Below are 16,820 nucleotides of genomic sequence, written 5' to 3' on the forward strand. Positions count from 1 at the left end.
CTGCTGCCAAGGCAAGTCAGCCCTGACTCATGGTGACTCCATGTACAACAATCAGAAAGTTGCCCAGACCCCTGTCTAAGACTGAAACTCAAAGGGAACACATGAGCAGGCATTGAAGCTTGCTGACAACCACATTGGTCTACTGGTGAGTAGAAGAGGGGGAAAGGCAGCAAGGAAGAAATGGGCCGAATTCACCCATGGTCAGTTGACTCCCGTTGACCTGGAGATGAGAGAGAGAAGAGGAAGGGCTGCTGGTCCAGTGTGTGGTGAGACCTGGGGAGTCCTGAGCCCATGGATAAGGACATAACCACAACGGGCTAGAGCTGAGAGTGAAGCATCCAGCGGATCTGAAGTGAGGGGAGACGAACAAGAACACCCAAACTTGTAGATAGTACCCATTTGATTTAGCCTCAATGGCTTGATAATCAGAACTCAACTAGAGGGAAAAAAAAACACACCAAACTATTTTTGATAAAGGAAACGAGGGTTGATTGCTACTATTTGCTGAACTTGACCTATCTTCATGGAAGTAGTATCTCAAAATACCAACAGAGAGGGAAGGAGTCTTTACATCACGTATCAACAGGTACCTTAGACATTGTCTACCTAAAATGAGGGGGTGATAAAGGCATGAAGTGACTGGCTTACAAGGTTTCAAGAAGGGAAGAAAGAGTCCCCACTGAATTGTTTTCATCTTGTCTAGATGGGTCTGGTAAAAAGAGATGGGGATAAGATTCTTATGATTCAATAATGAGTAATTGTTATCATGACTAATTGTGACTGTCACAATTGTAAAGGTAGAAGTTTTAACAGAAGCAGTGAAGTGGTTAATCTTACAGTCCAGAAACAGGACCTTGGGACCACCAAGGGAGAAGAGCACAATCAGAATACCGGGCCTTATTCAGTGAAGCAATGACACCAGAGATGGAGGCAGAGATGGGGACATGGAGAAAGGGAGCAGCTGAGGACTCTAGACTCATGGAAAGAGAGGAACTGAGAGCTGATGGCCAGGAGGCCGACTTGCAGAATGTGCCCTTTGCTGGTGTAAATTATTATATATGCCTGAGTGTTTTTTTTAAAAAAAAGAGAGAAATACTGTTAACTGATAGTACACGGAGGGGATTATCATCATTGTAGTGAAACAAGGTGTATGATTTATTGACTGTAAAACTGATGATCTGCCTTGTAAACTTTCAATTCACAATAAAAACTTATGTAATAAAAAAAAAGAATGTTGCCCAGCTCTGCACTACCTTTACTGTCATTGGCATGCTTGGCAGCTCTGCACCACCTTTACTGTCATTGGCATGCATTTTGAGTGCCTTACTGCATAGGGGGAGTCCTGGCATGGTGCTGTGGGCTAATGCGTCAGACAGCAGAGTCACTTGAACTGCAAGGTTGGTGATTCAAGCTCACCAATGCTCCTTGGAAACCCTATACAGGGTCGCTATGGGTTGGAATCGACTCGATGGCACTTAACAACAATAACTACAGAGGGAGTTATCTTCCAGCACTTTATTGGACAGTGTTGTTTTATGATTTGTAGGGTTTTCAGTGCATTTCAGAAACCCTTATATCAACCATCTTATAAATGGCTAATTTCCTCAGGTGATCAGAAATCTCAGCTAGGGCAGTTCTGCGTATGATATGATCAGCAGCTCCTTTCTATCATTACAGACCCAGTTTCTTTTCTGTCTCTTTGGATTGCTTTTGTCTTCAGCTTTGGGTTTCTCCTATGACTGATTTTTCTTGGTGTTAGTCAGGCTGAACATTTCTTGGTCAGATGAGTAAGCACATTAGTCCAAGCACAGAAGATAAGTCCTGCCATTTGGACCAGTTAGGCCAACTGAGGTCACATACCAGGTGACTGACATTACTGATAAGCGTTGACCAATCCAGCTCTACCTGGAATTGGACTGAAGGATGCCATTCTTTGAAGATAATCAGGATTTAGTTAATAAGGAAGAAGTGGAGAATGGCCACCTGAGTAGACATTCAACAGTGCCCACCACAATACCGTTTTGTTATTATAATTATATAAAAGATAGGAAAATAAAGAATACTTGGGCAAGACACTAAAAAGCACCCTACTATCACTAATCTCACGGAGTCCTGGTGTGGCTCTGTGGGTTAATACTTCAGACTGCAAAGCCATTTGAACTGCAAGGCCGGTGGTTCAAGCTCACCAACTACTCCTTGGAAACCCTATAAAGGGTCGCTATGGGTCGGAATTGACTTGACGGCACTTGACAACAACAACATCACTAATCTCACAGTCAGCAGTTTGAAACTACCAGCTGTTCCATAGGAGAAAGATGAGGCTTTCTGCTCCCGTAAAGATTTACAGCCTCGGAAACCCTGCACCAGGGTCACTATGAGTCGGAACGACTCCGTGGCACATAACCACCACCATCACTGTCGAGAAAACAGCTTTGCTGCGTTTTTCTCTTATATATAGTTTTTACATTTTGTTGTTGTTAAGTGTTGTCAAGTCAATTCCAACTCATAGCAACCTTGTATAGGGTTTCCAAGGAGCCCTGGTGATTGTGAACCACTGACCTGTGTTTCAAACCAACCTTGCAGGCCAGTGCTTTATCTCACAGTGCCACACCAGGAATCCTATACTTTATTACATTTAAAAATTTAATGACTATGTTGTTAAGTGCTGTTGACTCAGTTCCGACTCATGATAGGTCTGTGTACTTAACAGTCCAGTGCTTATACCACAATGCCACAGCATGACTCCTTAATGGCTATAGAGTAGTCCAGTTACTGGAGGTACCAGTTATTAACAATTTTATCAATTCCTCTATCATTAGGTATTTCAGTAGTTATGGGGTTGTAGCATTTTAACAATTCCTCTGCTATTGGATAACTTAAGTACTTACAGGTTTTTACTGTAATAATCCATTATTGTTAAGTGCCATTAAGTCAATTCCAACCCATAGCTACCTTGTATAGGGTTTCCAAGGAACAGCTGGTGCACTTAAAGCCGCTGACCTTGCAGTTCAAGCTGACCTTGCAGTCCAGCGCATTAACCTACAGCACCACACCAGGACGCCATAATAATCCATATGACAATAAATATTAGGGTACATTAAGTGCTTCATTTCTGTTGAATATTTCCTATAGGATTATTTCTAGACATAAAACTACTGATTAAAATTGTTGACTATGGCTTTTAGAATATAGTGTGCAGTTTTGCCTTCCAAAATAATATCGGTTGAAACTGTTTTCAAAGTATGTTGTTGTCATTGTTACATGCTGTCAAGTTATTTCCAACTCACAGCGACCCTGTGTAGAGTTTCTGAGGAGCAGCTGGTGAGTTTGAATTTTCATTATAAGCACTCCAGCATTGAGTGTTATCATTAAATATTTGTGATCAGTTTACTAGATGTAAAATGCTTTTGATGTTATCTTTATGTTGGTGGCATTGCCCTTTTCCTACTTTTAGTTTGTGGTTTTAATTTGCTACAGGGATTTGCAGAGACTTGGAGAACTTCAGTCTGAATTGGCAGGAGTAGCTGACTTCTCTGCTACCTATCTTCAGTGTCAGCTTCTTCTCATCAAGGTTGGTTGTGATTTTTTGTTTGTGATTGTGATGCTAAGAATACATTTTAATAAAGGGTCCAGCATTGTTTGAGATCTTAACTTGAAAAACTTACGGTTTTGTACAATCACATAGCGATGGAGAAATTACATATGCTTCAGTACAATTATATTTGTCTCTAATTAAAAGAATATTACCTCTGCACGCTCTGATTACCAATGGGAGGAAGTGGAGTAAAGCAGCAATGAAGCGGCAAGCTAAGCCCTACAATATTCAGTGGACTTCTGTGGAACCAGTTGGGAACCTGGTTGGCAAACAGTGTGAAGAGAGTCAGTGGTGTGGCCACGGAGGACTCGAGAGGAGAGTGGAGCTACTGGCTGACAGGAAGAGAGGACATATACACAGGAGCACCCACACTTGCAGATGATACCCACGTGACCTGGACCGGATGACTGGATGATCAGAGCTCAACCAGGAGAGGAAAGAAGAGGGGAGAAAAAAAAAAAGAATGAGCTGATAAGGTCTGATGAACTTGACCTATACCTATGGAGCAGCAACTCAAAAGAGGGAACAAATCCTCACTGCAACAAACATTCACACACACCCCTACACACAGAGTGGACGGAGAAGGGCAGCTTGGATATTGGATACTCAAATGGGGAGGGAGGGATTACAAAGGCAAGAAGTGACTGGCTTACAAGATTTCAAGAGGGAACCTGGTGGTAGGGAGCATGGCAGAAGGCAGAATCTCCAGTAGGTACTATTCAGTCTGCCTGGGTGGAGCTGATGAAAGGAGATACAGATGGGTAACTCATGATACTGTAGTGAATAATGCTTATCAGGACAGATTATGAGGGTTGGAAATGCAAAGGTGGAAGTTTTGTAACAAGGAAGGGAATGATTAATTCTCCAGGATAGGAGTGGAGGCCTCTGGAACCATCAACGGAGAAGAGCCGAGAGTGGGACCCTACCCAGAGAAACAGAGACGCCTGAGATAGAGACAGAGATGATGACGTGGAGTAATGAAGCCACTGGGGACCTTGGACCCAGAGAGGGACAGGGACTGTGGGCCGAAAAATTAACTCATAGGAATTTGAATTTTTACGTTTTGGGAGAATTTTTAATGATTCTATAGTTAGGGCAAATTGAATACTCATTTCATTGAAATTCCAAGGATTGTAAATGTTTTGATTTGATTACCAAGGATCTTCTATTTTCTTAAAATAATTAATGCTTGCTTCACTTTGTGAAAGTCACAAAGTTGATTTCATTGTTTTAAAGGGACAACTTGATGGCTTTTTAGACCAAGTAGTTAGATAATCCAAGAAATTGTTTCTGTTTGCCAAGTTAAAAGCAATTTATAGTTTGATAGTTTTGAGCTTCTGCAGCAGATATCTGACATAAATTTAGGCCTCATGAATTTGGAGAGCCATTCTTACTTTATAAGCCTTTGTCTTGACTTTAGTCCCAACTGTTAGTCTTGAAAGTGATTAATGCTATTTGGCAAATAAATGAATAAGTCAGAAATTATTTTCTTATGTAAAATGTGTGGGCTTCTGCTAAATGTTGTACTTACAGTTGTGAAGGTGTGTATACACTGTTTGTGGAGGATACAAGCAAAATTGGGAATTGGTTGAGATTCAAACAGCTCTTGCTTGACTGTGTTCTTTTCATATGTATACACCTGTAAGTGTATCACCCTAAAAAGTTCCCTCATGTTCCTTTGAAAAGTTGTTTAGCTTTTCCAAGTCTCTGAAACAGGGCTAATAGGTAATGATTGGTAAGAAGTAATGTGTGAGAAAGCCCTTGGCTTAGTAACTGGTACATGGTGAGTACCATGTCAGTGTTGATCTTTGGCTTGTTATCTTCCCCTTAGGCATACAGGAAACCCTTTGCAAGGAATCTGTTTTTGTACAGTAGCCAAAAGATGGGTGAAGAAAAGAGAAGCGATTAGACCTAAAAAGAACAATGCTATTTTGATCTTTCAGTGTCAGGGAGTGGCCAAGGCAGGCATATACTTAATAATAATAAGGGAACAATTCAGTAAATTGTGACTTATCAACTCAGTACGTCTACAGACAGTGATGTTCTTTATGAAGCTATTATATAACATTATAAAATACTTATGATGTACATTATACTTATGATGTACATAATAAAACATTACAAAATACTTATGAAGTATGAAATACTTATGAATACATCTGAAAAAAAGATACAAAATTAGTTATAGTTTCTGACCCCATATGAAACAATTTTTGTGTAAATATAAACAGTAACTATGTTAAGGACAGTATGATTTGAATGATATCAAATTTCCTATCATATAAACCTACCACTATCCAATAGTCACCAAATGCATGGGTTATTTGAGCGCTTGTAATGTAGGCAGTACAAATTGAGATGCTCTGGGTAGATTTAACACAAAAAAGAATGTAAACTTGCTCTGATTGGTGACCGCACTCGTCACCCATAAGGGGAAGTGAGAGAAAAACAGCAATGAAGTGGCGAGATAAGCCCTACAATGTTCAATAGACTCCTGTGAACCTGGGTGGAGACCTGGTCGGCCAGCAGTGTGGCAAGACCTGGGGACTCTTGGGCCCAGAGCTAGTGGCACAGCCACAGAGGACTAGAGTGGAGATTGAAGTGTCCAGCTGATAAGAAGAGAGAAGATATGAGCAAGAACACCCACACTTGCAGATAATACCCACTTGACCTGGCTTCAATGACTAGATGATCAGAGCTCAACCAGAAGAAGAAAGAAGAGGAAACAAAGCATAATCTGATACAATTTGATGAACTTGACCTACACCTATGGATGCAGTAGCTCAAAAGAGGAAACAAATTCTTACTGCAAGAATCATTCCCACCCCCTCCACACGCAGGGAGGGGCTACAAAGGCAAGAAGTGACTGGCTTACAAGCTTTCAAGAGGAAATTTATATCCAGAGGGCATGGAGGAAGGTAAAATCTCCAGTGAGTAGTATCCAATCTGTCTAGACAGGGCTGATGAAATGAAATACAGATAGGTCTCTTGTGATATAATAGTGAATAATTAAAATCAGGACTGATTGTGAGGGTTGGAAATGTAAAGGTAGACATTTTATAGCAGGGAGGGGAGTGATTAACTTTTCAGTCTAGGAGCAGAGGTTCCTAGGACCATCAGTGGAGAAGAGCGGAGAGCGGGACCCTACCCAGAGAAGCAGTGATACCTGAGATGGAGGCAGAGACGATGATGTAGAGAGATGGAACAGCTGGGGACTTGAGATCCAGAGAGGGAGAGGAGCTGTGTGTTGACGAATGGTGGAGGGGTTGGGGGAGGCAGGATTGCAGGGTATACCCTTTGGTTGGTTGATGATGCATGGAGGGGATTGTAACCATGACAATGAAACGATATACTATAGAATGAATGTAAAACTAATGTTCTCCCATGTAAACTATCACATAATTCACAATCAAACATTTAGATATATATAAAAAGAATGTGAAATATCTAAATAGGTTTAAAAATATTGCTTGGATGTTGTAATGATAATATCTTGTCTATGTTGGGTTAAGTAAACAATATTATTGAAATTAATGTCTCTTACTCCTTTTTACTATTTTTATGGGCCTACTGGTAGCGTAGTGGTTACGAATCGGGCTGCGAACCTTAAGGTCAGCGGTTCGAAACTACCAGCCGCTCCGCGGGAGAAAGATGAGGCTTTCTACTCCCGTAAAGATTTACACCCTCGGAAACCCTGTACAGGGTCGCTATGGGTCGGACCCGACTCGATGGCACTTAACAACAACAACAACAATGGGCCTACTAGAAAATTTCCTTTTGGTACAGTGACTCTGTGTATTCCGTCCATCTCCTCTTGATGCTTTTTGCATCATTCAATAATTTGCCGAGAGAATCTTTCAATAACAAAATTCGAGGCTTGAATTTTTTCGTCAGTTCCCCTAGCTTCAGAAATGCTGAGCATGTTACTCTTTTTCGTTTTCTGATTCCAGATCTTTGCACATTTTGTTGTAATGTTTTACATTATCTTCTCGAGCTGATCTTTGAAATTTTTTGTTCATCTCTTGTACCTCCTCATTTCTTCCATTTTCTTTAGCATCTCTATGCTGGAGAGCAAGTTTTAGTGTCTCTTCTGACATCCATTTTTACCTTTTCCTTCTTATTTGTCTTCTTAATGACTTTTTGCTTTCTTCCTGTATGATGTTTTTGATGTCATCCCACAGCTCCTCTGGTCTTCGGTCTTTAGTGTTTAAGATATCAAATCTGTTCTTCAAATGATCCCTAAATTCAGGTGGGATATATTCAAGGTCATACTTTGGCTCTCATGGACTTGTTTTCATTTTCTTCAGCTTCAGTTTAAATTTGTAAAGGAGCTCTGGTAGCGTAGTGGTTACAAGTCAGGCTACCAACCTCAAGGTCAGCAGTTTGAAATAAGCAGCAGTTCCGTGGGAGAAAGATGAGGCTTTCAGATCCCGTAAAGATTTACAGCCTTGGAAACCCTGTGCAAGGTCACTATGAGGCTGAATCGACTCATGGTGCTTAACAACAACAATTGATGGTATGTTCCACAGTCTGCCCCTTGCCTTCTTTTGACTGATGATATGGAGCTTTTCCATCATCTCTTTCTGCAGATGTAGTCAGTTTGATTTCTATGTATTCCATCTGGTGAGGTCCATGTTTATAATTGTCACTTATGCTATCTAAAGAAGGTATTTGAAATGAACAAATCATTGATTTTGCAGAATTTTATCATGCTTTCTCTAGCATCATTTCTATCACCAAGGCCATATTTTGCAACTACTGATTCTTCCTCTTTGCTCCCAGAATTTGCATTCCAGTCACCAATAATGATCATTACATCTTGATTGTATGTTTGATCAATTTCAGATTGAAGAAGTTGGTAGAATCCTTCTGTTTCACCCTCATTGGCTTTAGTGGGTTAGTGTGTAAATTTGAATAATAGTGGTATTAACTGGTCTTCCCTGTAGATGCATGGATTTTATCCTATCACAGACAGTGTTGTACCTCATGACTGATCTGGGTGTTCTTTTTCACAATGAATGATACTGAAGGAGGAAGTCCAAGGTGCATTGAAGAAATTGGCAAAGAACAGGGCACCAGGAATTGATGGAATAAAAATTGAAATCTTTCCAGAAAGTGAGGCGGCACTGGAGGCACTCACTCATCTCTGCCAAGAAATTTGGAAGACAACTATCTGGCTGACTGATTGGAAGAGATCCGTATTTGTGCCCATTCCAAAGAGAGGTGACCCAACGGAATGCAGAAATCATCGGACTATCTCTTCGATATGTTATGCAAGTAAAGTTTTACTAAAGGTAATACAGAAACAGCTACAATCGTACATTGACAGAGAACTTCCAGAGGTTCAAGCTGGATTCAGAAGAGGCTGTGGAATGAGCAATATCATTGCTGATGTCTGATGGATTTTGGCTGAAAGCAGAGAATACCAGAAGGATGTTTACCTATGCTTTATTGACTACGCAAAGGCTTTCGATTATGTGGATCATGACAAACTATGGACAACATTGTAAAGTATGAGTATTCCGGAACATTTAATTGTGCTCATGAGGAATCTGTACATGGACCAAAAGGCAGTTGTTCGAACAGAACATGGAAACACTGAATGGTTTAAAATAAGGAAGGTGTGCAACAGGGTTGTATTCTTTCACCATACTTATTCAACCTGTATGCTGAGCAAATAATCTGAGAAGCTGGGTTATATGAAGTAAAACTTGGCATCAGGATTGGAGGAAGATGCATTAGCAACCTGCAATATGCAGATAATACAACCTTGCTTGCTGAAAGTGAAGAGGACTTAAAATATTCACTGATGAAGATCAAAGAGCACAGACTTCGGTATGGATTACATCTCAATGTTAAGAAAACAAAAATCCTCACCACTGGACCAATAAACAACACTCTTATCAATGGAGAAAAGATTGAAGTTGTCAAGGACTTCATTCATCTTGGATCAACTATCAACAGTCAAGGAAGCAGCAGTCAAGAAATCAAACAACGTATTGTATTAGGCAAATCTGCTGCACAAGACCTTATTAAAATGTGGAAGAGCAAAGATGTCAGCTTGAGGACTAAGGTACGCCTGACCCAAGCCTTGGTATTTTCAATAACCTCATGTGCATGCGAAAGCTGGACGGTAAATAAGGAAGACCGTGGAAGAATTGAAGCTTTTGAGTTATGGTATTGGATAGAATACTGAAAGTGCTATAGGCTGCCAAAAGAACCAACAGATCTGTGTTGGAAGAAGTGCAGCCAGAGTGCCCCTTGGAGGCCAGGATAGCCAAACTTCATCTCTCATACTTCGGACATATTATCAGGAAGAACCAGTGGCTTGAGAAGGATATCATGTTTGGTAAAGTGGAAGGTCAGAGGAAAACAGGAAGACCCCCAACAAGATGGATTGGCCAAATGGCAGCATCGATGGACTCAAGCGTGGCAACAGTAGTAAGGTTGGCCCAGTATTGGGCAGTGTTTCATTTAGCTGTGGGTAAGGTTGCTGACTCGATAGCACCTAACAACAATAACTAGAAAATTTTAAATTACCCATGTAGCCACAATATATGTCTCTGGGATGGTATTAGTCTAATCTCTGTGTCATGTTGGATACATCTGTAATTCTAATGGTACAGAAAATAATGAGTGTTTCTGTTCCCGTAAAGATTTACAGCCTCGGAAATCCTGTACAGGGTCTCTATGAGTTGGAACTGACTCCAAGGCACACCACCACCATAGTAGAAATTTAGAGGAGATGAGCAAGGAGGCCATGCAGATGGATAGGAGAGAACAAAGATGGGAGACAAAATCTTTGGCTCTTAGTAATAATTTTCAATGTGGATAAATTGAGAGAAGGGAAATCTAAGAAGGCTCCCCGAGTTCTAGTTTGATGGTCAGTAGGTGCAGGGTCTATTCATTTAGTGAGCATGGACAAAGTGAAAAGAGTCCTGGTTGAGTCTAGATGACTCAGGATAGATAGGTTGGTGGCACTGAACAGTACCCCAGTGCTCGTAAGCTGACTCAACTGGACATACTCTAGTGAGAGCCCTTCATGACTTGTATATTGTGTTTCCAAGCACTGGTGTGGAACACAGGTCCTTTGGGCCAGGAATCAGAAGAGACAGAATGTTAGTCTCCTCTCGCTCTATAATATGTATGTTGATTGCAATATGTTTATTGGCTTAATATTTGAGAGAAATCCTGATCATGGTATATTTTCAATACAAAACAAAAGTGTAAATCACAACTATCTCAGTTTTACCACATCAGTGTTTAATTCTCTCCTGTTTTGTCTGTATAGGCCTTGCAGGAAAAGTTGTGGAATGTGGCTGCACCTTTGTATTTGAAACAAAGTGATTTGGCCTCAGCAGCAGCAAAACAGGTAAGTTATCGTGACCTTCTTCTCAGATCTCTGTCTAGGAGTTGTCTTCTCCAACTCAGAACCAGAGGCATTTGTATGCCTCTGTGACTCTGCTGTGGCCTTCTGATTTCATCGTGTGACAGAAGTTTCAGTATGAGATGCAGTACATACTTAGGGGACACAGATTGACTTTGGAGGCAGGAGACCTAGATCAATCCTCTTCCTTGATCTGCTACAAATTTATCGAATGATACTAAATAAGCAAGTTACTTAACCTGCCTGGATATGCCTCCGCTAAAATGTGGGAGTCGAATTAGATGATATCTAAGATCCTTTGTGATCTGAAATATTGTTAGTTTGTATTCTAGATATATTGAAATCTAATGGATTCTTTCATGAATCTTTCTTGTTAAAATTTATCTTAACTCATTTTGAGTTTTTTATGTTTTTAGCCTACATCATCTCTTGGAGGTTAAATTTTTCCTTTGTCAGTTTGTCATACTGTGGCAGCTTGCTTAGTACTGTAATGTTAAAAGCTAGCCCACTGGTATTTCAAATGCCAGAAGGGTCACCTATGGTGGACAGGTTTCAGTGGGGCTTCCAGATCAAGACACATACAGAGGAAGAACAAGAAATTCTACCAATTTCTTCAATCTGAAATTGATCAAACATGCAATCAAGATGTATTGATCCTTACTGGTGATTGGTATGTAAAGGTTGGAAACAAATTGGAAGGATCAGTAGTTGGAAAATATAGCCTTGCTTATAGAAATGATGCTAGAGATTGCGTGATAGAATTCTGCAAAGTCCATGATTTGTTCATTTCAAATACCTTCTTTAGACAGCATAAGAGACAACTATATACATGGACCTTGCCAGATGGAATACATAGAAATAAAATTGACTACATCTGTGGAAAGAGACTATGGGAAAGCTCCATATCATCAATCAGTACAAGTCCAGGGGCAGATTGTGGAACAGACCATCAATTACCCCTGTGCAAATTCAAACTGAATAATATTCATACACCTAAAAGAAAGATCTCACCACTTGTCTGTCACTTTGTCATGGATTGGTGGCTTGTGACTTGCTGTGATTCTGGAAGCTGTGCCACCGGTATTTTAAATACCAGCTGGGTCACTGAAGCTGAAGATGCAGAATATGAAAACAAGTTCATGAGAGTGAAAATATGGCCTTGAATATATCCCACCCGAATTTAGAGATCATCTGAAAAACAGATTTGATACATTAAACACTAAAGACTGAAGATCAGAAGAGTTATGGGATGACAAAAAGAACATCATACAGGAAGAAAGCAAAAAGTCATTGAGAAGATAAGAAAGAATTAAAAGATCAAAATGAATGTCAGAAGAGACATTGAAACCTGTTCTCTAGCATAGAGATGCTAAAGCAAATAGAAGAAATGAGAAGGTACAAGAGCTGAACAGAAAATATCAAAGGTCAGCTCGCCAAGATAAAGTCAAATATTACAACAAAATGTGCAAAGATCTGGAGACCGAAAACTAAAAAGGAAGCGCACACTCACTCAGCATTTCTCACGCTGGGGGAACTGAAGAAAAAACTCAAGCCTTGACTTTTGTTATTGAAGGATTCTCTGGGCAAATTATTCAGTGATGCAGAAAGCATCAAAAGACGATGTAAGGAATACACAGAGTCACTGTGCCAAAAAGAAATGCTTGATGTTCAACCATTTCAAGAGGTAGCATATGATCAAGAGCCAATGATACTGAAGGAAGAAGTCCAAGGTGCATTGAAGGACTTGGCAAGGAACAAGGTAGCAGGAATTGATGGTATAAAAATTGAAATTTTTCAAAAAAGTGAAGCAGCACATGAGGCACTGTGAGGCAGCACAGGAGACACTCACTTATCTGCCTAGAAATTTGGATGACAACTATCTGGCCAACTGAGTGGAAGAGATCCCTATTTGTGCCCATTCCAAAAAGAGGTGACCCAACAGGATGTGGAAATCATCGGACAATATCCTTGATATCTCATGTAAATAAAGTGTTTCTAAAGGTAATACAGAAACGGCTACAAGCATACATTGATAGACACCTTCCAGAGGTTCATACTGCATTCAGAAGAGGCCTTGGAACTAGGGTTGTCATTGCTGATGTTCGATGGATCTTGACTGAAAGCAGAGAATACCAGATAAAGATGTTTACCTGTGCTTTATTGACTATGCAAAGGTTTTCGATTGGGTGGATCATGATAAGCTATGGACAACATTGCGAAGTATTGGTATTCTGGAACACTTAAGTGTGCTCATGAAGAATCTGTACGTGGACAAAAAGGCAGTTGTTCAAACAGAACATGGGAACACTGAATGGTTTTAAATTAAGAAAGGTGTGCGACAAGGTTGTATTCTTTCACCATACTTATTCAACCTGTATGCTGAGCAAATAATCTGAGAAGCTGGGTTCTATGAAGAAAATCGTGGCATCAGGACTGGAGGAAGACTCATTAACAACTTGCATTATGCAGATGATACAACCTTGCTTGCTGAAAGTGAAGAGGACTTAAAACATTTACTGATGAAAATCAAAGAGCACAGCCTTCGATATGGATTACATCTCAATGCATAGAAAACAAAAATCCTCACCACTGGACCAATAAACAACATTCTTATCAATGGAGAAAATATTACCATTATCAATGACTTCATTTTACTTGGATCAACCATCAACGCTTATGGAAACAGCAGTCAAGAAATCAAACGACGAATTGCATTAGGAAAATGTGCTGCACAAAACCTTTTTAAACTGTTGTAAAGCTAAGATGTCAGTTTGAGGACTAAGGTGCACCTGAGCCATGATATTTTCAATAACCTCATATGCATGGGAAAGCTGGACAGTGAATAAAGAAGACTGTAGAAGAATTGATTCTTTTGAGTTATGGTGTTGGAGAATATTGAAAGTGCCATGAGCTGCCAAAAGAACCAACAGATATGTGTTGGAAGAAGTGCAGCCTGAGTCCTCTTTGGCATCCAGGATGGCCAAACTTAGTCTGTCATACTTCAGACATATTGTCAGGAGGGACTAGTCGCTGGAGAAGGATATCATATTTGGTAAGGTTGAGGGTCAGAGAAAAAGAGTAAGACCCCCCAGTGTGATGGATTGGCAAATTGGCAGCATCAGTTGGACTCAAGCCTGGCAACAATTATGAGGTTGGCCTAGACTGGACAATGTTTTGTTGTGTTGTGCATAGGGTCTCTGTGAATCAGTACCGACTCTATGGCACCTAACAACAAGAAAAACCAGTCACTATGATATTATTCAAATTTACGTGCCAACTACTAATCACCAGAGATGAAGAAATTGAAGAATACTGCCATATGAAATTGAAGAGAAATGCAATCAAGATGCATTGATAATTACTAGTGATTGGAATGTGAAAGTTGGAAACAAAGAAGAAGGATCAGTAATTGGGAAATATGACCTTGGTGATAGGTATTTCACTGGAGATTGCATGATAGAATTTCGCAAGACCAGAAAGTTATTCATTCACAATGCCATTTTGCAACAGTATAAACAGCACCTGTACACATGGATCTCATCATGTGGTGCTGGGGTCTAATGTGCTGGAGTGCAACATCTGTTTGAACCACAAGGTAGGCAGTTGGAGCTCATCATCCACACCTTGGAAACCCTATGCAGGGTCACTGTGATTCGAAACTGACTCAAACGCACAACAACATGCCCCAGATACCATGCTAGGTACTTTCCATGTCTTATTAATCTTGTAATTTGTATGTCGTCAGTGCAGTTTCTTTACTATTTACAGATCAGATGTAGGGAAACTACCCACCCCCACCTCCCCAAAAGAACCTTAACTTCTATCCCACTTCTGTTGAGTTGATTCCGACTCTTAGTGGCCCTATCTATCATTTTGAGGCTATAAATCTTTATGGGAACAGACTGAGTCATCTTTTTCCCACATAACTGCTAATGGGTTTGAACAGTCACCCTTGTGGTTAGCAGTCCAGTGTTTATCCTGCAGCACCACTAGAGCTCTGATCGTACTATGTGTAGTACTATGTGATTAAGTACTTGTCTTACCAATAGTAGATCCTGGAATAATTTCTCTTATCTAAAGCCTCTAGTGGGAGGAAGGCACAGAATGAGAAGATAACCATCGATTGGATGGAGGTAACTAATTTGGTTAGAATTGAACAAGCGCTTAAGAAGCACTGGGCTTGGGGTAGGCTTACAGACATTATTTTAGTACTTATTCCCCACTCAAATCTACATGGTTCTTGTGACAAACCGAGGTAGCTCCAGGTTCAGGGAACATTCTGGATGACTAACGAATGGTTAATGGGCCTTGGTTCCTGATGTGTATTCTTGAGGGTTTTTCCCTGGGATTGTATTTCCACACTTAGTATATATTATTTTGTCCCATAACAGAGTAAGCTTGGTGTTGAGTAACAAGCAATGGATCGCAGTTTCATCAGTGATTACGCTGTCATGTCTTCACACCCTCAATGAAAATGATTTTATTACCAGATAAAGTCTGTTACTAATTTAGAAAATCATTTATTCTCTTTTCACAAGGCACACTACAAATTCTTCCCAACATTTAAAACAATTATTTAAAAAATTTTACTTCATAATTAAAGCATAGGAATTTTCTTTTTTAAATCCTAACTCAAGAGTAGAAGATTTTTTTGAACAGAATTCTATATTACTGTAAGTTAAGATTAAGACTTTTTTCCCTTTATTATTGATAACCTTTTCCTTTTAGATCATGGAAGAGACCTACAAAATGGAGTTCATGTACAATGGCGTGGAGCATAAGCAGGTGGTGATCATACATCACATGAGACTGCAGGCCAAAGCCTTGCAACTTATAGTGACAGCACGGACTACTCGAGGGTAAGATGTGAAGCTGGCCAGGGGTGGCATGGAAGTGTTATGTTGTTGTTGTTGTTAGGTGCCATCGAGTTGGTACCTACTCATAGTGACCCTTTGCACAACAGAACGAAACACTGCCCAGTCCTGGGCCAACTTCACAATTGTTGTCACTCTTGAGCCCATTAATGCTGCCATTTGGCCAAACCATCTCACAGGGGGCGTCTTCCTTTTTTTCTCTGACCCTCCACCTTACCAAACATGATATCCTTCTCCAGCGATTGGTCCCTCCTGACAATATATCTGAAGTATAAGTTTGGCCATCTTGGACGCCAAAGAGGACTCAGGCTGCACTTCTTCCAACACATATCTGTTGGTTCTTTTGGCAGCCCATGGCACTTTCAGTATTCTCCAACACCATAACTCAAAAGCATCAATTCTTCAACAGTCTTCTTTATTCACTGTCCAGCTTTCACATGCAGATGAGGTTACTGAAAATATCATGGCTCGGCTCAGGTGCACCTTAGTCCTGAAGCTGACATCTTTGCTTTACAACAGTTTAAAAATGCTTTTACATTTATTATCCCATTTATTCTTTATAGAAACCTTGTAACATGTACATTATCATTGTTCCCATTTTAAAAAGGTTTTGTGCAGCACATTTTCCTAATTCAATACGTTGTTTTATTTCTTGACTGCTGCTTCTATGAGTGTTGATATTTCTTGGGAAGAGCTTCAATCTTTTCTCCGTTGATAAGAATGTTGTTTATTGGTCCAGAGGTGAGGATTTTTGTTTTCTTTGCATTGAGATGCATTCCATACCAAAGGCTGTGCTCTTTGATCTTCATCAGTAAATGTTTAAGTCCTCTTCACTTTCAGCGAGCAAGATTGTATCAACTGCATATGGCAGGTTGTTAATGAGTCTTCCTCCAGTCCTGATGCCACGTTTTTCTTCATAGAACCGAGCTTCTCAGATTATTTGCTCAGCATACAGGTTGAATAA

General features: G+C 40.2%; 1 protein-coding gene across 1 annotated transcript in view; it reads left to right on the plus strand.

Moving 5' to 3' along the window:
• The window catches only part of INTS4 (integrator complex subunit 4), a 169,032-nt gene that overhangs the window by 128,277 nt on the left and 23,935 nt on the right, over positions 1-16,820 (plus strand). Inside the window, exons 16-18 of the mRNA XM_006864991.1 lie at positions 3,478-3,571; positions 10,887-10,967; positions 15,711-15,841. Of these exons, the coding sequence (XP_006865053.1) occupies positions 3,478-3,571; positions 10,887-10,967; positions 15,711-15,841 (306 nt within the window). The remainder of the gene's footprint in view (positions 1-3,477; positions 3,572-10,886; positions 10,968-15,710; positions 15,842-16,820) is intronic.

Source organism: Chrysochloris asiatica, unplaced genomic scaffold, assembly GCF_000296735.1.
Source record: "Chrysochloris asiatica unplaced genomic scaffold, ChrAsi1.0 scaffold00074, whole genome shotgun sequence".
Taxonomy (NCBI): domain Eukaryota; kingdom Metazoa; phylum Chordata; class Mammalia; order Afrosoricida; family Chrysochloridae; genus Chrysochloris; species Chrysochloris asiatica.